General features: G+C 33.5%; 1 protein-coding gene across 6 annotated transcripts in view; it reads left to right on the forward strand.

The window, feature by feature from the left end:
- The window catches only part of EFCAB7 (EF-hand calcium binding domain 7), a 51497-nt gene that overhangs the window by 8387 nt on the left and 18580 nt on the right, over positions 1-24530 (forward strand). For 5 of the 6 annotated variants that reach the window (XM_027113961.1, XM_027113962.1, XM_027113965.1 and 2 more), the window contains exons 3-10: positions 1710-1921; positions 2562-2648; positions 3222-3417; positions 3839-3960; positions 14215-14356; positions 18708-18817; positions 21137-21294; positions 22168-22301. In XM_027113961.1, coding sequence (XP_026969762.1) covers positions 1710-1921; positions 2562-2648; positions 3222-3417; positions 3839-3960; positions 14215-14356; positions 18708-18817; positions 21137-21294; positions 22168-22301 — 1161 coding nt within the window. The remainder of the gene's footprint in view (positions 1-1709; positions 1922-2561; positions 2649-3221; positions 3418-3838; positions 3961-14214; positions 14357-18707; positions 18818-21136; positions 21295-22167; positions 22302-24530) is intronic. The other variant, XM_027113966.1, reaches the window with a different exon arrangement.

A 24530-nucleotide genomic window follows, 5' to 3' on the forward strand; every position in this document is an offset into this window, starting at 1 on the left:
AAGGAATTGTCCACTTATACACTAGGCAGAGTACTTATCTTTTATTCCTGGGCAACATGGTAATTAAGGCTTTTGTTTACTTCCAAAATAAACGTGTGGAAATTTAAGAAACCATGTTATCTCCACTGTTACAAATTTCCACAAAGGCTTTCTAGGTGAATGGAAGATGGCAATTGCTATAGCTGTAACTTTTGGTAACTCTGAGAGTCACCTCTAGTTGATGATCTTGTTTCTGTTTCTTTGCCAAAGTTTATGTTATCTAGGTACAATGCACTGGCATAATGTGGAAGATGGGAACATTCATCTTAGTCAGTTAACTTCTAATATGTTATTAACCATAAATCTTGACCACCAGTAGCAACTTTACACTTAAGGTGTGGACTTACTATTTAGATTATAAAACTTCTTAGGAACCAAGAAGCTTATATCTTTAAAAATAAAAAATCACCTCATATTATTCTTGTGTACAATGAATGTTCAATATAATGGACTCACAAATGTCTGCATTTTATTGCCTTGATCTGGTTTCTATTTCCTTGAGGATATTTCTTTAGTTAAATTGTTTTTTATATATTATTCCTTATTACATTAAATTGTAGAATATCTAGTTTATCAGTTTTTAATGGTGATTGACAATGCATAGATCTTGTGAAATCTCACCTAAGATAGTTGGAAATATCCAACATAAAGTTTTATAATAGAAGTTTGTAGTATAATTCAGGACAGTTACACCTTTTAAAATTCTGTTAATTTTGTCTGTGGTGCTTAGGAAACTTACTATTGCATCATTTTAGATAGTGTTAAGATATTAAAGCCTTAATATGAAGAGATTAGTCTATTTGCAAATTACCAAGTTACTCCTATTCAACTGTACAGAATATCTACAATTGTTTAAAACCATTATATTTTAGTGTGATATGACCTGCAAATATACAAAGCCTTTCTCACATTGTAATTCTTTGCTTCTCATAGTTATAAGGGCATAGCTTTTAAAATAGGAATGTCTTATAAATAACTGGTTATAGGACTATTTTTAAATGTTCTGGTTAAAAATGAAAAGTAATTTGAGCATTGCATCTCTATAATAGAGTTCTCTCAAAGTTTGTTGACATTCTTGATTTTTAGCAGGGCTGTAACTGCAAGTAGGATACATTTTGTGCATGTATTTGACATTTGGGACATGATTCATGTTCTTGAAACTAATAGCTGGCAGTGATGAACATTTTAAATATCATGACTTGTTGTCAGTGATATTCTCAAACTAATGATTTACTCATTTCATTAAGATATTTGTTGAGCCAGAAAAAGTAATAATTTATGCTTTTTTTTATTCCTATGTCCTCAAAACAATTAAGTGAATGGTTGTTATTAGATCTTTTTTTTTCTCCAGGCACTCTTATGAAGTAACTCAGATATTGTCAGTTAATTAAACTATGTAAGTTGAGAACCAACTATCAGAATAGGAAAAATCTATTTAATTCTGGCATTTTAATATATTTGAGAATCTTTAGCTGGTAACATATATGTATATTGTCATTTTTGAAAGTTAGGCATACATTGATAGCACTAGATTATCAACATCAAAGGTAATGTATTGGTATGTGTGTACTTTCGTATAATATTGTAGTACATAATGATTTTTTTAAAAATGCACTTAAATACCAATTCCAAATGTTACTGTAACAAATAATACTTGTTTTATTGGGCAGCTCTTCAGCATGCAGGAAGAAATCCATCCCAAAAGACCATTAATAAGTATTGGACTCCTCAAACTGCCAAACTGAATTTTGATGATTTTTGTTTAATTTTAAGAAAGGAAAAACCTACTTCAAAAGCAGAATTGCTAAAATCATTTAAGCAATTAGATGTAAATGATGATGGCTCTATTTTACACACTGATCTTTATAAACTTCTAACAAAGGTAAGATCTGTGAAACAGTTTTGTAATATGCATGTTTTGCAGAACAACTTGGAATCGAGCTTTGGCTACCAAAGTCCACATCAGAAATAACTATTTCACTGGCAGGTGAAATGAATCACATATATGTTGTTTGTAAAGTACTTAAGGATCCTTCTGGATGAAAGGTGCTTTATAAATAAAAGATAAAGTATAAAATTGAGCCTGTGTTGTAATCCTCTTGTGCTCCTTTGCAATTCTTTCCTGCCAGAACTCTTTGTAAATCAGTGATAGGTTCATATGTGATAAGTAAAAGAGAACTAAAGTATAAATGAGATTCAGAAACCATTCTGTTTCTTGGTACAGCATGAGAAAGTATTGTTACTCTGAATTTAATAGTAGTTATTACTGAATCTATGATATATATTGTTGAAATTTAGTAAACTGAAATTCAGCACACTTTTATACAATTTAATTGTGAAAATTGTGAAATTTTATTTCATATAATAGGTTCATTTTTGCTTGACATAATACTCATTCTGAGATTTTTAATGAAATCATATATTCAAATTTACTTGTAGAAAAGATTAAAATTAATTTCCACTCTCCCCGTGCATAACAAAGTGATAGACATGTTGCTTTAAAATAAATCTTTTTTTTCCAGAGAGGTGAGAAGATGACTCGAGAAGAGGTAAATGCCATAATAAATTTGGCTGACGTAAATGCTGATGGCAAATTTGACTACACCAAGGTACATAAGCTCATACTGATGTAAATTTGTTTACTGTATAAAAGTATTTTTAAACGCACACATCTTTTAAATATTGACAATGATATATTTATATATTAAGTACTAATTGTACTTGAAATTTAATCTCTCCAGTCCCACAATTGTAATCTGAATGACTACCTGAAAAATAATGTAACCAAGTTAAAATACATGCATGTGCTCACACATACACACACACACACACACACACACTCCTCTTTGAATATGCCTCTTCTGGAGTGGAAGAATCATAAAAATTATTTAGAACAAACGCAAGTCTACACATGTCTTGTAAAAAAATAATAATAAATCACCTTTCTTTGTGTAACATTTTATTTTCACTCAGGGTATGGCCTCCTTATTGAATCATGGCTGCATTTCACTAGGTCACTTGAGGGTGGTCAATCTGATTCAAGAAAATAAAATGAGTAACCTAGTTCAATAGGAAATATATTTCATCTATCAGTCTATCCCTTGCCTACTAATGTGCATTTTCTTTCTCCTCCCAAATGTATGATTGAATGTTTTACCCACTGGAGTACTTGTTTCCTATAGTTTTGTAAATTATATATGACAACCAATGAACAATGTCTCAAAACTACGCTAGAAAAATTGGAGGTTGACAGTAAACTGAGGCGTCAACAGTTTGGAAGCCACATGGAAGGGTCCCCTGAAAGGGACCCATCACCAGTACCAAAACCATCACCCAACATCATAAGAAAAACTGATCAGGAATCATTCTCAAATAAAGGTATTTACTTTTCTTGTTCAAGAATTAAGGATCATATTCAGATAAATTTTTCTTTCCATCTTAGCTTATCAGTGATAAAACAAACTTTTGTTAGCTACTGTTTCTAGACTCACTTAGCTATAAAAATCTATTGAAGTAAAATTTTATTATGGAACTTGACTTGGCTTTGCTCATTATATTTTATTAAAAGTAAAATTTCAGGCTAAAAGATGACAGATTGAAATAAAGAATCTTATTAGTAGATCAGAAATTAGGAGCCATTAAAGTCTGATAAATATAAAACTTTTGAGTTTATTTCAATAGGAAGAACAAAGAGAATGAAATTAATACATAGTCCTTTCATACTACGCTGTGTTCAGAAACAGACTTCTTATTGACAGCTTTTCATAATGTGAGACTGAATAACTATTACTTGTTACAGGAGACACCAGGAGTTCTTTACTGACAACAACTAGAGAGTTCAGAACATCTGTTTCTTTCACAATTACCATGGGCGCTAGTAGTAAGCAAAACTCAAAGTTAACTGAGCCAAACTCAATAAAGGTATAGTATTTTAAATGAATAGGTATGACTTTTTCTGAAAACAAATTTGACATTAAGTTTATTAATAACTTTTTGGTGTTTACAGAGAACAAGTAAAGTTTATGAAGTAATTCTTTGAGGTTTTCTGTGGATTGTAGCATTTCTACCTATAAGCCAGTTTTAATAAATTTAAAGTGAAAATGATGGATAAGAATATTATTAAATGGTCTTCAGTTTAAAAATGATGACTCTTCAGTTTTTGAACTTGATGAATAGATTATGCAATTATGTACTTTGCCAAGCAATTTTTTGGTTTTGTTTAACAAATACTTTTCATAGGTGTTTCTTATAAATAAATCATTCATTCAATATCAGTTCCTTTGAGAGAAAGACAACAAAGTCACTTTGCTAAGTCAATATTTGTAGAGTGTTAATATTGATCTTCCTTTGTTTTCCCTTTCTAGACTCAACCTTTACTAGTTTTCTTTCAACAGAAAATAATAGCTACAGACATATAAAACATCAACTGGAAACTGCTAGGATACATTAAAAATGTGTACCTAGGGGGAAAAATGGTTATGACCACATACTATAACTGCTGTTAGAAAACTGAACTGATTTTTCTCAAGAGCTACATTTTTGTTTCAAATAACAACTCTGTATTTGATATTGAACTCTGAAGTCCCTTATATCTTTAAATTGCTAGACAGTGACATTTGTTCTATATTAAAATTTTAAAACATTATCTCCAAGGAATTTTGTTCAGACTGTTTAGGAATCTATACACCCTAAGCAATTTGGTGTGCATGTCTAACATGTTCACACACAATATTTAGTGTTCCAACAATATTATTTTCCACCAGTGGAAACTTTCTGTATTTTGCAACTAAATTAAATGCTAACTAATAAAATCAACTTAAATAATTGTTGCTTACCCGATTCAAAAGTGTAAATAAATATAATTTTATAAAATATAAATGAATATTAATATGGGTTTTATTAAAGCCATAATAAAACTTTTTCTCTGTTTCATGCTCTTATTAATTGGGTACATACCAGTACAGTTCCTTTAATTTAGTTCAGCTCAACAAATATTCATTAAAAAGGTAACATATGCGAGCTATTTTGCTTAGTGTAATGGGCCCTGAATTAAAAAAATAAAAATTTTCATTTCATTATTAACAATATACCAAGTTAGTATAGCATTTCATTTATTCAACAAATATTTATTTATTTATTTAGGCTGCACCAAGCAGTGTGGCTTGTGGGATCTTAGTTCCCCGACCAGGAATTGAACTCGGGCCCTCAGCAGTGAAAACGTGAAGTCCTAACCACTGGACCACCAGGGAATTCCCACACCAACAAATATTTATTGAATGACTACTTTGTGCAAAGCACTGTTCTAAGGTGCTGATTAAAACCTTTGAATAGACAGACCTGTGTTTAACTTTTAGCTTTATCACTTAATAACTGTGTGACCTTTGGTAAGTTAGTCAGCAGCCCCTCTGAGTTTTAGTTTCCTTATCTATAAATTGGGAATAATTATATTTAGTGTGTTTTTGAAAGATTTAAATCATCTAACATATATAAATAATTTAGCACAATGCCAGGGACATAGTTTTACTTTAATAAATAATATTGTTATTAATATTATTATGGAACTAAGAAATTACTGTAGATCTTTATGTGGGAATAACATGATGAAAGTATAGTTTAAGAAAAGTTATTATACTGTTGTGTATTGTATATGGAGACTTCAAATTAGGGAGACTATAGAGAGGCTGATAGAGTTATTCAGATATAAAGTAAGTACAGCTAGGCCAAGGGTAGTACCTGAACATAGTAAGGAAGGGACAACTCTAATAGACAACACCAAAATTAATCTGTAGGCCATAGTGATTGTATAACAAAAGACTAAAGTTTTGCATCTAAGACATCAAGAGCAAGGAAAGGTACTGATGATAATTAGGAATTAGGTAAAAGATAGTAGGAGAATTTAATGATTAAAAGAAGATGGTGTACTGTCAACTCGTAAATTCTGTGACTTTCATATAAAATTTAACGTCTTTTAGAAATACTTCATAGCTTTCGTATTACTTACCTTTTTATGTCCTTTTTCTGATCTTGATATTGCCCACTGTTTGTACTCGCTGATATTTCTTAGATGAGCTGAAATGATTTTTTTTAAAAATCTGTGATCCTTTTGCTATTCAGCAGGGTTCAGTTCTTTGTTTGCATTTTACCTTGAAGTTATTTTTTAAAATTTCTTAAATTTTATATATTTCTTAAATTTCACAACAACTCTAAGAAGTATTTGGTTAGGAATACAATTATTGTATAATTTGTTTTAATTGAGATTGATAGAATAAGTTACTAAAAGAATTATTAAATTAATTTTCTTCAAATACTTTATATCTATTTTAAACAAGTTTGGGTACCTCAGTTTCATGTGGAGTGGAGAAGTATGGAATTGGGACAGAAAAGAAAGGTCTTTTCAGAAATTAGAAAATTATTGTAATGGGGTACACATAAGCCAGATTTTAAATCATAAATCTATACAAATGGTAAAAGACCTGAATTATGAGAGGAAAGTACGACCTTCACAGGGATTATACATGTGTTACTTTCTGTATACCATATGTAGGTACTGTATCACTATTCTTTTTTTAATCCTGAATTTTCTCTATTTACTTAGGTTTCATAATGTACAAGGAGTGTCAGAAATTTTTCTTTGAGAGAAATATAGCTTCAGTTGCCAGTCATGACTAAAATTAGAGAAAGCCATGAGTTGTAAGCTCCAGAGATGCAATACTATATCCAGATTCCTAGTTAGAGTATGTCTACATATATTTTACATATATATGTGTTGTGTAACATATATATAATACAACATATGTGTTATATGTGAATATGTTGTGTAACATGTAGGTTATATATGTCTATATATGTAAAACAATACAAATATAAACATTTTAGACTTGAGATGGTTGTCTAACTTAATTTTTGTGAAGGCTCCAAATAGTAATTTTCTTATAAAAGTCTCTCATTTTCAAAATGTTGATCAATTCAAATTGTCAATTAGGTGAGCAATCTATATCAAATTTTCCCCTTATAAATCATCTATTTTACCTCCTGTTTTTAAGTATGTACAGTTTTTAAGTATGTACAGTTTATAATTCTTTAATAACAAAAAGTTCAATAGCAGTCTGTTTACCTACTTAACAAAAAGTAAATAGCCTTATAATAGCGTGACATACGGTATCTTTATAGAAAACAACGTGATGATGATGATGATAATGATGACATAGAAGTTCCTCCTTTGACTAAGTCTATGGCAGATCTACTGCTTAATAATTCTACCTCACCTAAAACTTTAATAATACAGAATTGTGTGTCAAACAAATCATGTTCTCTACTGTGTTCCAAGAAAAATGTAACTTTACTGATATATTTAAGTTTTGAGAGCTAGAATTTTCAACTTTACTATTTTTAATTTATGCTTTTAAGCATTTCCTTATGCATTGTGAATGAAAATAAATAATATTTGTATATGACAAATGAATTAACAGTTTTTTCCTTTTATATGAATTTACTTGAATTGGTAGAATATAGCACCACCTTATGCCCTATATAAGAATTACAAGCTACTATTTTATTTCTGCTTTATATTGTCAAAAATTATATCATACATGGAATTTCTTACTCTATCATTCTAAGAATTTTTAAAAAACTCAACCTTCTTCCATTTTTCTCATAATACTCAAACTGTCAACTTAATCTATAATCCTTTCAAGTTGATTTATTTGAATGAGCCAGCCAATTTGTCAGTACTTTTTTCCTTTTAATTCATAACATTTTAGTCTAGGTCCTAGAGAAAAAGCTCTGTGTGATTGAAAGTCTATTTGTTTTAAAGTAAATTTGGGGTTGAATAAGCATTGTGTGTTTAATAACTCTGACAGATCTTAAGAATTTGAATTCTTCCTTTCAAACAAGAGAGCTACAAATTCTCCTAGTGGTGTTATTTAATATTCAAAGTAAACTGATTATCACATTGAAGTTTGGTTGATATATATAATATATAGGTTTTCTTCTATTTAATAATAGCTGTTTTCTTACCATTTTCCAGCCTTATTAACCATGTGTTGTATTCAGAGTGATTGTCTTTCAAAGAAACTTGTAAATTCCCTTCTACCTGTACCTTTTCTAAAATTGGAACTTAGGAAAGACGTCTAATAAAAATACTTAATTCGCTCCCCAGCTAAATTTTATAAAGCATCTCCTATCATCCAGAGATACCATAAGCACATGGAGAAACTCTTCCATTTTTGAGTTTCCCAAATGCCACAAGTACTTTTCACTATGTGTACCAGGCAAAATGCATTGTTTTTTAGTTTCATTTAAACATTTTTTAACCGGAGAGTAGGAGGCTGCTATACCCATGGTTCCAATACAAATTTAAGAAATTTTTTAGATACTAAAATCTACATTTTTTTAGTAAGAAAACCAAATAATTATGTTTATCTTAACACTTCAGTATATGTATAATTCTGAATGATAATGAGTTATCATACTTATGATAATTTTATAAACATGAAGTTTTAAAAATATTAGCTTTAGAAAAATCATGGCAGATATTTAAATGTGGGAAAAAAAAAATTTTGAATATAGCTGGTAGTTTGGAGAGAAAGTAAGGATACTTAGGTTCAGGTCTGGTTCTGCAATCAACGAGGATTGTGAATTAAGCATATCATTTTATTTTTCAGAGTTTCATCAGTCAAAAGAGAAGTCTGACTGAATTGCTTTTTAGACTTCTACCTTTAATATTCTGTAATTCTAAACTAGTATCTTTTACCATTCCAGTTGGGTAAATGTAAAAAATATATTCATAAGTTATATTAGATTAAATTCCATGCGTGCTGCAACTAAGGAGCCTGCCTGCTGCAACTGAGACCTGGTGCAACCAAATAAATAAATAAATTATTATTTTTTAAAAATTGATTGAAAGGAAAACAGTTTAAGTGTTTTCCGTTTGATGTCAGAATCTTAGTTCAAACTGTCTCAAAATTCCATATGATTGTATCTTTCCTTTCTTATCTGTGGCAGTCATCATCATCCAAGGTCATGTTGATTATGTTCAGGACAATTGGCTTTGAAATAATGTCAGCATCTGTTGTTAGTCAATAATACATTCCCATCCAAGAGATTTACAGGGAGGCTAAATGAAAGTCTGTACATACTCTTACTCATTATTAACAGTTGAACTTTTGACTCAAGCCCAACTTTGAACCTCATTGTGTTATAAAAATTTTGAATTTAGTACCTTGAGTATATTTTCTTTTAGAAACATGATTTAATGGTAAAGCTTTGATCCAGAAGTCTTAGACTCTACACCTAATATTTCTACAAACTCCTTGTATAACTCTGAACCCATATAATCTATGGGTATCTCAATTTGTCTGTTTATTAAAATGACTAATTTATATCTACCCCATATTGTCTTATAGGGATGTTGTTGAAATATCATGTATAATGACTTGTTTCTGTCATGGGCAATATACTTGTGAAGATGAATTCCAATAATTTAAGGTCACATTTTAATTTCTCAGAATTAAAAGTACACATATCTTTTTTTTTTTTTTTTTTTTTGCGGTACGTGGGCCTCTCACTATTGTAGCCTCTCCCGTTGCGGAGCGCAGGGTCCGGACGCGCTCAGCAGGCATGGCTTACGGGCCCAGCTGCTCCGCGGCATGTGGGATCTTCCCGGACTGGGGCACGAACCCGTGTCCCCTGCATCGGCAGGTGGACTCCCAACCACTGCACCACCAGGGAAGCCCAATACACATATCTTTTAGACCCCAAAGGTGTGACAGTGCATGTGACTAATGACTGACTAAAAGCTTGAGTAATAGTTTAGCAATAATGATAATTTCTTAAAATTCAGTTTAAGAAGAAATCTCTAAAGAAAAGATGAATATAAAAATGGTAAACTTACATAATTGAAAAATAACCAAAACTAAAATTAAAGGAAATAGAGAAAATACATGCAACAAAGTTTACAAAGGTGATTAATATCTAAAATAATCAAAATAACTTATTAAAATATGTAAGAAAAATACCAAGTCCACAATAGATCTATGACAATAAGGGATAAATAGGCAGTTCACACAGAAGGAGACAAAATTATAAACACATGGGGAAATGTTCAACCTTGCTAGTAATTAGGGAAATTAATGCAAAAATCATTACAATACCATTTTAATTTATTATATTTTATTACATTAATATAAATTATTGTAAAAAATCATTAACAATACCATATACAAAAATATATGGAATACTATAATGAATATTTTATGTACTCACACCTAGCTTAAGAAAGCATCCCCAACCACTAACCAATTTTTTAATGGTAACACTACTGACCAAGTTATGGTAATAACAAATTATCAAATTATCACAACTGTAAAGTTGCATCACTTTTATAAAGCGGTATGAACATATGTCATTAGCCTTAAAAATACACATACTTTTTAAAAAGTTTATTTTATTTATTTTTGGCTGCGTTGGGTCTTCGTTGCTGCACATGGACTTCCTCTAGTTGTGGCAAGTGGGGGCTACTTTTCCCTGGGGTGCACAGGCCTCTCATTGCGCTGGTCTCTCCTGTTGCGGAGCACAGGCTCTAGGCATGTGGGCCTCAGTAGTTGTGGCACATGGGCTCAGCAGCTGTGGCTCGTGGGCTCCAGAGCGCAGGCTCAGTAGTTGTGGCACATGGGCTTAGTTGCTCCACGGCATGTGGGATCTTCCCGGACCAGGGCTTGAACCTGTGTCCCCTGCATTGGCAGGCGGAATCCCAACCACTGCACCACCAGGGAAGTCCCCACATACTTCTTGCTTAGAAATTCTTCTAAAGGATATTCATCAGAAGAAAAGCATTTAGACAAAATAGTATTCATTTTAGCATTATCTATACTGATAACCTACATGTCCAACACTTTAGAAATAGTTAAGTAAGTAATGGTATACAAACTCAATGGGTAATAAAAGAACCAGCTAAATTGAAATTTTGAATATTGCTTAGCAAAATTTTTTTTATCGTGCTAAAATACACATAACATAAAATTTACCATTTTAACCATTTTTAAATGTATGAGTCTGTGGCCTTAAATACATTTGTGTTGTTGTAAGACCACTACCACCATCCATGTCCAGAACTTTTTCATCATCTCCACTTGAAACTGTACCCGTTAAACAATAACTCCTCATTTCCTCCTGCCCTCAGCTCCTGGCAAATGCCGTTCTACTTTCTGTCTCTGAATTTAACCATCCTAGCTACCTCATATCAGTGAAAGCATACAATATTTGTCCTTTTGCTTTTGTTTTGGCATACTTCACTTAGCATATGTCCTCAAGGTTCATCCATGTGTAGCATGTGTCAGAATTTCATTCCTTTTTAAAGCTGAATGATATCCCATTGTAGGTATATACCATATTTTGTTTATCCATTCATTTGTCAATGGACATTTTATATATTTGAGTCTTTGCTTTCAGTTCTTTTGGATATGTACCCAGAAGTAGAATTGCTAGATCATATGGTAATTCTATGTTTAATTTTTGGGGAGGAACTGTCAAACCTTTTCCACAGTGGCTTCTTCACTTTACATTCCTGTGAGCAATGCACAAGTGTTCCAATTTCTCCACGTCCTTGTCAGCACTTGTTATTATCTGTTTTTTTTTTTTAATAGCCATCCTAGGGGGTATGAGGTGGTAACTCATTGTGGTTCTGATTTGCATTTCTCTAATGATAATGCTGAGCATCTTTTCATATGCTTATTGGCCATCTGTGTATCTTCTTCGGAGAAATATCTGTTCAAGCCCTATGGCCATTTTTTAGTTGGTTTCTTTTTTTTGGTTTCTTGTTGTTGAGTTGTAGGAGTTTTTAGTATAATCTGGATAATACTCCATTTCAGATATATGATTTGCAGATATTTTCTCCCACTATGTGGGTTGCCTTTTCACTGTGTTGATAGTGTCCTTTGATGCACAAAGGGTTTTTAATTTTTTTTTAATTTTTTTTTTTTTTGCGCTACGCGGGCCTTTCACTGTTGTGGCCTCTCCTGTTGCGGAGCACAGGCTCTGGACGCGCAGGCTCAGCGGCCATGGCTCATGGGCCTAGCCGCTCCGCGGCATGTGGGATCTTCCTGGACCGGGGCACGAACCCGCGTCCCCTGCATCGGCAGGCAGACTCTCAATGACTGTGCCACCAGGAAAGCCCGGGTTTTTTAATTTTGATGAATTCAGTTTATCTATATATTTTTGTTGTTGCCTATGCTTTTGGAGTGTCATATCCAAGAAATCATTGCCAAATCTAATGTCATGAAGCTTTTGCCCTATGTTTTCTTCTCAGAGTTTTGTAATTTTAGTACTTACATTTAAGTCTTAGATCCATTTTGTGTTAATTTTAGTTTATGGTATAAGGTAAGGGTTCAAAGTGATTATATTGCACAGGGATATCCAGTTTTCGCAGCCCCGTTTGTTGAAATTTGAATTACCTTGGCACCCTTGTTGAAAATCATTTGACCATATTTGTGAGAGTTTATTTCTGGTTTATCTTTTCTGTTCCATTGGTCTATATGTTTGTCTTTATGCCAGTATCACACTGTGTTGATTAATGTAGCTTTGTAGTAAAATCAGGAAATGTGAGTTCTTCAACTTTGTTCCTTTCAATAGCACAATGTTTCAGATATAACATTAAATGAAAAAGGCAGGACATAAAATAATATTAATTAGAATGTAAAAAAATAGGTTTTTATATAAAGTCAGTATTAGGAATGATTACATAAGAATCAAACTAGGGTGGTAGAACTATGGGGGCTTTTTTTCCTTATTTTTAAATTTCTAATTTTAAATGTATTTTGGTACCAGTAAAATAATATAAAATATAAATGTAATTATAATTTACATAGTAGAAAAATGGTGTGTAAGTATATGTTAAGATAGTTTAGCCTTTAAAAATGTGAGTAAGATATCAATATCAATGTAAATAATGTTTGTTCTTGACTCTTCAGTGCCATAGTAAATCCTTCTAAAATGGATTAATAATATTTTTAAAAAATATATTTATTTATTTGGTTGTGCCAGGTCTTAGTTGCAGCAGGTGGGCTCCTTTTAGTTGCAGCTCACTGGCTCCTTAGTTGCAGCTCACTGGCTCCTTAGTTGCGGCACGTGGGCTCCTTAGTTGTGGCACATGAACTCTTAGTTGCAGCATGCATGTGGGATCCAGTTCCTTGGCCAGGGATCGAACCCAGGCGCCCTGCATTGGGAGAGTGGAGTCTTAATTACTGTGCCACCAGGGAAGTCCCAGGATTAATAATATTTTTGATGTTTTTGTTACATAGCTAATGCATGCCTTTTCAGTTGTTATCTTAATATTATTAAAGCCTTGAGCTTATTATTTAAATATACTAACAGATAATTTTTCAAAATCATCCTTTATATAGTCACTTCAAAACCTCATTAATATTCTATTTTTGGAAGCCATTAGGAGTGGAACAGAAATATGTCTTATAGGTAGGCAAGCCTACTAATGATAAAGTGGAAAGCATATTTTTGCTCACATCTATGGTAATGGAACAATTTCTCATACCTTCAACAAAGAATCCTTTACTTTCTGCAGAAAGTGCCATCTTCAAGTAAAACCTGTTATGAAGTTCTAGTTATGAGATCACATGTAAGCATGTTGGTTTGGAACTAGGAGAAGGAATTTGAGACCAAGAGATAGTAGAGCTAATTTTATAGAGAGGTCTTTCTCAAAACTGGTATTTATCAGCATTTTGCTGTAGGTGTGAAATGAATTCAGTCTTTTAGTTACCTAGACTTGAAACAGTTATTTTGGTTTATTATACTTTATCTTTTAAATATAAAGTCCTTTCACTTTTTCTTTCAACATATCAGTTTTAACAATCCTTACTTCTTCATTCTTAGTATGCTCTAAGCACTAATCTCACCCTGATTATTGCAGCAGCATGTTCATTTATTACTTTGTTTCAGTACTTTTCCAGCTCTCATGACCTGTATTTTTCATATTTCTCCTCTCCATTATATCTTTTCCTAACTTTTTGTTATCCAAATGCTGCCTCTTAATGATGTTGCAAATTCCTGGAGGGCACTGGCTCTAGTTGACATTTCTTTTATATGTTCCCTAGGTTTTTTCTCATTGCTCTGCATGCTGGAAACTTGTAATAAATATTGTTTGAAAAAAGTTTTCCTTCATTTCAGGAGTGGCAATGTGTACAATCAAAAGGTTGCTTTTTCTTAGAAGAAGATGGTGAAATCATTAGTCATCAATATAGGATGCAAATAGCTCAGAGATCCCTGGTTTATCTAACAATTAAGCCATTAAACCTGAGTCAAGCTGAAGGCAAGTTTAAATTTTCTGTATTTTTTAAAAAATATCAATTTATGCCCACTTTGAAAATACTTATGTAAGTATTTGATGGTTCTAATTAGTGAAGAAAATGATCTGCCTAAGAAACATGTGGTTACGTATTGCAATACACTTAAAGAAAGTCGTTTGTACATTGACTGTGTTGTCATATTATGCAAAGAAAGTAAATTGTTTTGGACATGTTTAAAGTATTTTTCTTTTAATTTATTTAAAAATGAGAACAAAATGTTACCTGGTTTCCTTTTGACATAGAATTAACTTTTTATCTGCTAATAAGTCCTTAGCTTTTTCCATTTATCAATTTTTTAAATTAATATGCATGAGACAACTTCTATAGGAGCATAATTTGGGACAAATATGAGCTGCAGGTATTTTTGAACACCTTCAAAGTGCCATGTCATATGACTTAGACAATCCTTATTAATAATTTTCATATCCATGGTAATATTCTTTTTCTATACATCAATGCTAGATAAAAATTAATAATTTCCTAGTGTCTACAGTGGTTATTACATAATTTTTAATTAGTGAAAAATGGCTATATGGGTGCTTTCCCTAGATATCCTTTTAATGTTATTGTTCTAAGTATCAATCTTTATTTTTCTTTTATTATGTTTACATATAAACATCTACTTACTAGAGGATTCTTCCCCACTTACATTACTTTTCCCTCCTAAAGTAGAGATTCTGAAAGTTTTCACTGTATATATTGTAGGACACTTACAACATTTGGTAAATGATACTTTTAATGTTTTATTTTAATTTTTAAATAAATTTATTTATTTATTTTTGGCTGCATTGGGTCTTTGTTGCTGCACGTGGGCTTTCTCTAGTTGTGGCGAGCGGGAGCTACTCTTCGTTGAGGTGCGTGGGCTTCTCATTGCGGTGGCTTCTCTTGTTGCCGAGCACGGGCTCTAGGTGTGTGGCGAGTGGGAGCTACTCTTCGTTGAGGTGCGTGGGCTTCTCATTGCGGTGGCTTCTCTTGTTGCCGAGCACGGGCTCTAGGTGCGCGGACTTCAGTAGATATGGCACGTGGGCTCAGTAGTTGTGGCTCATGGGCTCTAGAGCGCAGACTCAGTAGTTGTGGCACCCAGGCTTAATCGCTGTGCTGCATGTGGGATCTTCCCAGACCAGAGCTCGAACCCATGTCCCCTGCATTGGCAGGTGGATTCTTAACCACTGCGCCACTAGGGAAGCCCTGGTAATTGATACTTCTAAATGACAATTACAATAGTCATTTTTCAGATAAAAGTATCAAGATAGGTCTGCAAATTCAATGTAGTTGTTTATTCTCTGTATTCTTATGAAGAAGATTTTTTTTCATTTATTTATCAAATATTTATTGAAGACCTTATAAACCAAGTATCATTTTAGGTGCTTAAGATACAGATACATCAGAGTACAAAAAATACAAAATCCCTGTCCTTATGAACTTACATTCTAGTGGAGGAAATAAACAATAAATAATAAACATAATAAATAGTAGGGGAATTTCTGGTGGCGCAGTGGTTGAGAGTCCGCCTGCTGATGCAGGGAACACGGGTTCGTGCCGTGGTCCGGGAAGATCCCACATGCCGCGGGGCGGCTGGGCCCGTGAGCCATGGCCGCTGAGCCTGTGTGTCCGGAGCCTGTGCTCTGCAACGGGAGAGGCCACAACAGTGAGAGGCCCGCCTACCGCAAAAAAACAAAACAAACAAACAAAAAAAACCCCATAATAGGGCTTCCCTGGTGGCGCAGTGGTTGAGAATCTGCCTGCTAATGCAGGGGACACGGGTTCGAGCCCTGGTCTGGGAGGATCCCACATGCCGCAGAGCAACTAGGCCTGTGAGCCACAACTACTGAGCCTGCGCGTCTGGAGCCTGTGCTCCGCAACAGGAGAGGCTGCGATAGTGAGCGGCCCGCATACCGCAATGAAGAGTGACCCCCGCTCGCCACAGCTAGAGAAAGCCCATGCACAGAAACGAAGACGCAACATAGCAAAAATAAATAAATAAAATAAATTATGTTTAAAAAAAAAAAAAAACCCATAATAAATAGTAAATGACATGGTGTGTTAGAAAGTGATAAGTGCTATGGGAAAAACGTAGAGGGAAAGGGGCATTGTGAATACGAGGGAATATGAGTTGCCATTGAAAGGGAGTATTAGTGTATGCTTCATTAGAGGTTGACATTTGAGCAGACTTTGAAAGAGGTGTATTAATTATCAACGGCTGTGTAACAAACTACCCCAAAACTCAGTGGCTTAAAACAATTAAACATTTGTTGGCTTATGAGCAGTTCTTTTGGTCTGAGCTGGGCTTGGCTTTTCTCTATAGGGCTTACTCATGCATCTTTGATCAGCTGCAGGTTAGCTGGTGGCTCGCTTTAACTCATCTTGGCTGGGCCCTTTCCTTTGTATGGGTTTCAGCTGAGACAACTTGATTCAGCCTTTTATAGTCTCTTACCCTCTAGTAAGTTAGCCTGGACTTGTTCTTATGGTATAACAGGACTCTAAGAGAGAAAGCAGAAGCACCATAGGCCTGGGCTCAGAACCAGCACATTACTTCTGTTACATTCTGTTGTGCACAGCAAGTCAAAAGGCAAGTACAGATTTACAAGGTGGAGAAATAGATTTGATATCTTGATGGAAGAGCTACAAAGTCACATTGCAAGGGGTTGTGGATACAGAGAGGGATGGCCATTTTTGCTGTCTTCCACAGGAGGCAAGGGAGTAAGTTTTGTGGATGTAGGGCTGGTGGAAGGGGATGGGTGAAGAGTGGAGGAAGTGACAGGTAGAGGGAATCCTGTTCAGAGGCTCTGAGGTGAGAGTGTGCTTGGTGTTAGAAGAACAAGGTGGCTAGAGTTGGTATATTGAAGTAAGTAAGGAGAGAGTGTAGGGGCTGAAGACAGGGAGAAACAAGGACAAAAATCAGGTACAGTTTTGTTTTGTTTTTTGCCATAATGAGAACTTGGACTTTTACTCTGAGAGAAAAGAGGAACCCTTAGGAGGCTGCCATCAAGATTTTCTCTTCATCTTTGATTTTCAGTAGTTTGAATATGTGTCTTGGTGTTTTGGGTTTTTTTGTTGTTGTTGTTGATGCTGTTTTTGACTTTTGGGGAGGTTTTTTGTTTGTTTGTTTGTTTGTGTTTATCTTTTTGGTATTTATCCTACTAACGGCTCTCTGAGTTTCTTAGATTTATGGCTTGTTGTCTCATTACTTTTAGATAATTTTCCATCTTTATCTCTTCTGCTCTCTCTTTTCTTCCACTTATACACCTGACATCTCGTTCTCCTGTGCGCCACCACCAATAAGCCAGTGCTTGCATCTCATCTGTCCTTGGAGGGGTCTGTCTTTCCTTGGATTTCAGGCTGCTTGGTTGTCCTGTGACCTCAGCTCTGACAGGTTCAAGAAATGTTATAATTTTGTATTTCATGCATTTTTTCTCATTGTTAGGGTGGAAGCAACATTCTTCCAACTTTCAACTGCATTAGAGGATTTTTAAATAGAGATGGAACATAATCTGACATATTTTAACAAGAGCAGTCAGGTTGCTGTATTGAAAACAGATTGAAGGTACAGAAAGCAAAGGGTCCAGCTAGGACTCTATTGCAGAATTCTAAGAGGGGACTGGTGTTGCTTTGAACTGGGTTGTAGAGGGTATAAGAAGTAGAGATTCTGGATATATTTTGAAGGTCAAACCATAGCATTTCCTGAGGCTTCGTTATGATACGTGAGAGAAGGGAAAAGTTAAAGATGGTTAAAGGATTTGGGGTTTTAGCAACTGGAAGGAATGAGTTACTCTTATCTGAGATAGAAAAGAGTATAGATGGACAGTTTTTTTTTTTTTTCAGATGTTTGGGAAAGCCAGTTTTAGACATAGAAATCCAAGTGGAAATGTCAAATAAGCAGTTGGGTATATGGGTCTAATGTTCAGAGGAAAGGTCCTAGCAGGAGATACAAATTTTGGAGTTAACAGCATATAGATGATGTCTAACATCTCTTCCTCCTATGCTCCTTTCAGGTAAGCCAGTGCTTGCATCTTCTCTCTTCTTGAAAGGGTTTGTTTGTCCTTGGATATCAGCCTACATGGTTGCCTTGCAACCTAGCTTTCTGATGAGTTTAAGGAAAGTTATGATTTTTAGAAAGTGTGTATATAGAGAATGTTTCTAACAATTTCATTGTGTATAGGTATATGCCTTATTGCAAATGCTATGATGTTTATAAAAATGGATGTGTATTTCTAAAAAAGAAATCTGAATGGGAAAGAAACCACTACTTTTTTAAATAGGAAAGAGTAAGTAGTGATTGCTTATTTTAAGATGTTTGGGTTTTTTTGTTTATAGGAAAACCATCCCCTTGGTTATCAGTTGATACTGCCTTGTATATTCTTAAGGAAAATGAGAGTCAAGCAAATCTACAGCTCATGTGTTTTACTGAACTACGAAATAGAGAGGTATACATATTTATTTTCTAATGTTTAGTTAAAAATATAGTATGACCTCAAGTTTGAGGGAAATAATCGTTTTTCTATATATTTTAAAACTTTTTATCTTCCCTTCCAATTAAGGTATATAATCACTGTTCATATTGCATATGTTTTATTAATTGTGAAGGACTTTTTCTTATTTGCTGAGATTTAAAAATTGAGGATTGATTGGCCATTTTGGCTTCATAACTTATAAGTTGTGTGACATTGTACTTCACTTTCCTCTTTTCTAATGCCCTGATACCGCACATGTGAATATTTTTTTGTTATACTCAATAAAAATGATTGATGCCAGTGGATTTTTTTCCCCTAAATACAAGCAATTCAAGGCTTTGAAAAAGTTCCTCTAGATGTTTGTCTTACTTATACTACTATTGCAAAAAAGAAAAACTTCAAGATTACTATCCTCAGGCTTGACTCATAAGGTCCAAAAATACATTGATCTGAAGAAATGCTTTCAAATGATTTTATATGTTGCCCATGGGGTTGTTGTGATCTTTTCTAATTATATATTTACTCAGAGGCCAAATATGTGAGGCAGATACATAAATGTGGCTATTTGTTTTATGAGGACTACAAAATATATCTGCTACACAATAACAGGAATAATACTATTCAAGGGCTTACTGCAATATCATATTTAATCTTTATATAGGCCCAATGACAGACAAACATTTCCCTGATGGAATGTTATATAAAAGTCTTTATTGTTGGCTTCCAACAGACAAGAATAGTTATAGGCAAGAAACAAATAAAATGACAGCAGTTAATGTTTTGATTAAACTCTTCTTCAAAACTGACTACAAAGTTAAATTCAAGATAAAGCATTGTCTAAAACAATAGCTTTCCCACTTTGTTTTGCTTAAAATTACTTTCTTACGAGATTACATGTATAAAAATGTTAGTACATAGCAAGCCTATAATAAAATTTGAATGAGTTTCTATTTACCTCTTTCCTATAGGCCTCTGTTTATCTTTAATATGTCATATTTACAAAGGATTTTTAGTTTTAGTTTCACAATTATTTTCTTTAAGAAGAGTTTTGTGCCCATGAAAGACTTTCCATTTGCCAACCACTGTGGCAGTTCAAGTTTATATGTAGAGATAAGGGAGGTTCAAGGGATAACATATATTAGGAAACAGCAAGAACTGCTTTTCATTCCTGGATATCAGTCAACATCTGGCCAATCTAAAAGATTATGATTTCCAAAAGATGGGTTTGGTCAATCTTTAGTTTTCAAAATGGCCCTCACTTTTATTGGATTGCTTCTGTTATCAAAATAGGACATGGTCACTTTAGGATGATTATGGTTCCTCTGACTTGTGAGGGTAGAAATAGGGCTGAACCCAGAATTTGGATGAGCAACTTTGTTTTGTATATGAGTCCCCAGGATGACCTAAAATAAACCTGGGATTTGAAAGGAGTTTTAGACACAATACCAGACAGAATTCCCTAGGGTTATTCTGTGCTGAAGGGCAAATGGCTACTTGCTTAGATATTATACATGACTAGGAAATGCTTAGGTTTAATATATTTGACAGAGACAATCCCTAGGTTTTATAGGAAGCCATTGGGCTCCAGAAAGCACCTAGAAGGTTCATAGAGGGATGCCATTTTGCTTTTTCTTATAGAACAGGAGAATAAAATGTTTTCCTATACAAATGTCTTGGCACTCATTATAAATATCCTGTGATGGAAAAGAATTTTGTATAAGGTAGGTTTATCTGGGACTCTGCCTTCTTGTTTTATAGTCCATATTACATAAATAGTAGTAAAATTCCAGTGCTTTTGTCCACATAATTGTATTTTTACAAATATGGTTAATTCATACAAATAGTGAACTCTTTTAAAATATATTTAATTTTTATGTTGTGTCATAGCAATCTGAATTACAAATCATATGTTTATATTTGAATCAAATTAGGCAACTATAACCCAGAAAAATTCCTCTAAGATTTTTCTCTTTGCTTCCTGTTGAAATATTTGCATAAAAAACATTTTTGAAGATTATTGGGAAGATTTAGAAGTTATATAACTTCTAACCTGTTACAGTTTTAGGCATTTGTTTTTAAAATATATAAAGTACTACGTCTAATATTATTAGCCTTACCATTAACAAAAAGATTTTGAAGCCTATAAAACATTGATAGAACCATAATAGAATTGGTGAATATTGGTATAAAAAGAAACTGTTTCTAATGCTTCCCTTTCATAAGAAAGATTAAAAGTCATTAAGACTCATGGTGGTTGTTTGTTTGTTTGTTTTTAAAATTCTTTTGGAAAAGATGTTTGGGTGGACTGGTGAACTAGGACCTGGAATTTACTGGTTAATTCCTTCCACAACTGGCTGCAGGCTAAAGAAAGACATAAAACCAATAACAGAAGAAGCCCAACTAGTACATAGAGATGAAACAGGGGAATTATTTCTCACAAAGGAATTTAGGTAAGTTTTGTTTATTAAAGTTAAGAGCTATAACATCTAGACTGGATATATATCAGTAGCCTGTCTTCCATCCTTTCCTTTGGCTAGCTGCAAATCCCAACCCCACATTCTAATCAGTAGCTCAACTCATCCACTAGGCATCTGAAAGTGACCTTCTACTCATAGGTCTGGGATTGCCATTCATTTCTGGGTTCCATACATTTGGCAAGTCAACTTTAGTTGCGTATCTACTGATTTCTCATCCACTAGAAATAGGTCCTGCTAGTTGCACTATTGACTTAGATAGCTATCAAATATGAAATCCAAATAGGGTAGTTCTCCCATACCATACATGTACACAGTAAGATCTGGCTGCAGGTAGAGAGGAAGAAGAAAGTAGATGGACAAAGGAGAAAAGAAGAAGGGAACTTCTCTTTGAGTTCCTACTACATGTTGACATGCTGGGGTTGCTTTGGAAACTTGTTTATGTCATGTAATACTAGACTGAGTAACATATATATTTGGATACATTAATTTTGTCATTCACAAATATTGTTTTTTATTTTATTCTTTTGCATTATGGTTTATTATAGGATATTGAATATAGTTCCCTGTGCTATACAATAGGACCTTGTTGTTTATCCATTCTATATATAATAGTTTGCATCTGCTAGTCCCAAACTCCCAATCCAACCCTCCCCCACTCTCCCTCCCCCTTGACAACCATAAGTCTGTTCTCTGTGTCTGTGAATCTGTTTCTGTTTCGTAGATAAGATCATTACAAATATTGTTTAATGCCTTCATATTACTTCCTTTTGAAAGTTATCCTCATAGAAACCTTTTTCAGTCTAGTTGCCTTAGAGACAAATAATTTGCTATTTTTTGTAACTTTAGGTCAACTTTATCAGATATATTTGAAGTAATTGATTTAGATGGAAATGGTCTTCTCAGCCTTGAAGAATATAATTTTTTTGAACTGAGAACAAGTGGTGAGAAATGTGATGAAGATGCTTGGGCTGTCTGCAGAGGTAAGCACTTTTCTTTTTCTTAATGGTTATGTAAAACATATATATATATACATACACACACCCTTTCATCCTTAAGAAGTGAAATGTCAAATTTCTCCATGGAATATTGTAGCAATTGGGACAGTTTAAAAGTAGTAGTATTGTTTGTAGACCATAAAAAATTAAACATTTATTTTCCTTAAATTGGTAGTTGGTGTAGTACTCAAGTTAAAAGAAAATGTGAATTAATTAATCATAATTTCTATGTTCTTTGGAGCTTAGAATGTAAAAAACTTTGTCTTACCTCTGATAGCAAAGGGACTGAAGTGGTTGAGAGACCCAAACTGTGCCCAGGAGAGGGCAGCAAAGAGCTAATAGGCTAGAGTTTTACTAAAAATTAAGAGGTTTCCAGGAAGTCGTTTATATATGTTAAGAATTCTTTTGTTTTTTGTATTTGAGTTGAATTAAGAAAGTCCATCGATGGACGTATAAAAGCCAAAAATGCTAAGATAGGCAAAGAAAAATACTGAGAGCGAGGCGAAGTCAGTTGTCACTTGCGAGGAGTCTGGGAAGAGGGTAGAGCTTGTATATTTAAGCCAAGGACTAAAAGGTCAAAGGGGAAAGCCAGAAAGCCACAGCCAACTATAGATCACAGAACAAGAAGTTGAGGAGGCTAGAATGCAGTCAGGAGAGAGATTAACTCACATGTTGCTGTCACTGGGGTAGTAATGTGTCCTAATCCTCTGGTTCTTGAAATGGTCTAAGCTTGGCAGTCAGTGAGCCAGAGAGGAGTCTGTTAAGTCTGTTTATCTAAACAGCAAGTAAGGTAGAAATATTATTAATATAAAGGTTTTTAAAAATACATCTCTTTTTAACTGACAGTTTATATACTGTAATCAGTAACAAGAAATGTATATTGATTTATAATAGTAAACTTCAATTAACAAGATTGATAACACACATAATAGAGTATTATTTTTAGGAGGATGTAATCATCCTGTAACTTTAATGATATAATATTTTGATTCTCTTTGTTCCCTTGTCATATATCAGTTGAATATATTTGTATGAGTATTTTCTGAGTTCTCTATTCCACTGATCTGTTTGTCTCGTCTGTCACCAGTACCACACTGTCTTAATTACTGTAGCTTTAATGTAAGTCTTGAAGCTGCGTATTAATAAACTTTAAAAACTTAATGGAGAATTGATCATTTTAAGTTTTAAAAGTAGACTATTGATAGTCTCTATAGCATAGTATCTAGGTACATTTTTCTTGAAAGTAATAATTTCTTTGTATTATATATCAAATATTAATTTTTTTCATCTTGCTTTTCTACTTAGTAGCTCCAGCTTCCATTTTAGTGGCTACCATGTCTTTCTATGATCTAATTTAATCTACATTTACTTTTTTTCCTTACAAAAGTTATAAGTCACTTTCCAAACTCTAAACATTTTAAACTATTAATCAGTCAACCAGTTTTAAGCAGTTATGTCTCTGCCTCTTTTCTCACAGTAATGTGTACAAAAGAGATATCTCAAATAAGAGTACCCATTTTCCTTGGTTATATTACAGATGGGAGTTGGAAAATAAGATCTTTCTTTGTTGTAGGACAATTAACAGAATGTAATCTAAAATAAGTAGCTGTTTATTGTCTATATTATAGAAACATTCAGGAATTATATATATCTAGATATTTCTTCATGAATTTATGCTCATAAACAATGTTAAAATGGGTACTTAGATTTGTCTGGGACATTCGTGGACTCCAAAGTGTTCCCCATTATCTAACAGTTTTTTAAGGACCAGTGGACAATTCAGTTAAAATTAAAGCAATTAAGAATATAGCAGTCTCCTTAAACCTGGCACCATCCACATTTCCCTTTTGAAACACCAGTAGTTTGGGGGGTATTACATCAAATTCATTTGGGTTTAAGTAGCAAATATATAAGAAGCATTTTAATTTTTGAAATACAGCATTGGCTTTGGCAGCACATATACTAATTTTTGAAATATATGTCAGTATATACTTTAGATAAGCAGGCAGGTTGGAATTTACCCAGAAAAATTAAAGTTTCCTCTGATTTTGGAATATATTTGCACTATTTTTGACTTCAGATCTTGTTGAAAAACTAAATCATGCACTGTGACAGTGCTTATGCTGAGTTGTGGAAAATTAGAACAGTATCTCTCAAGCATGTTTTGAGTCATTCTTATTTCACTTTTGTAGTGCTCACAGATTCCTAAGGCCT

Source organism: Aethalodelphis obliquidens, unplaced genomic scaffold, assembly GCF_003676395.1.
Source record: "Aethalodelphis obliquidens isolate GAN/ISIS:26980383/991018 unplaced genomic scaffold, ASM367639v1 scaffold13, whole genome shotgun sequence".
NCBI classification, from domain to species: domain Eukaryota; kingdom Metazoa; phylum Chordata; class Mammalia; order Artiodactyla; family Delphinidae; genus Aethalodelphis; species Aethalodelphis obliquidens.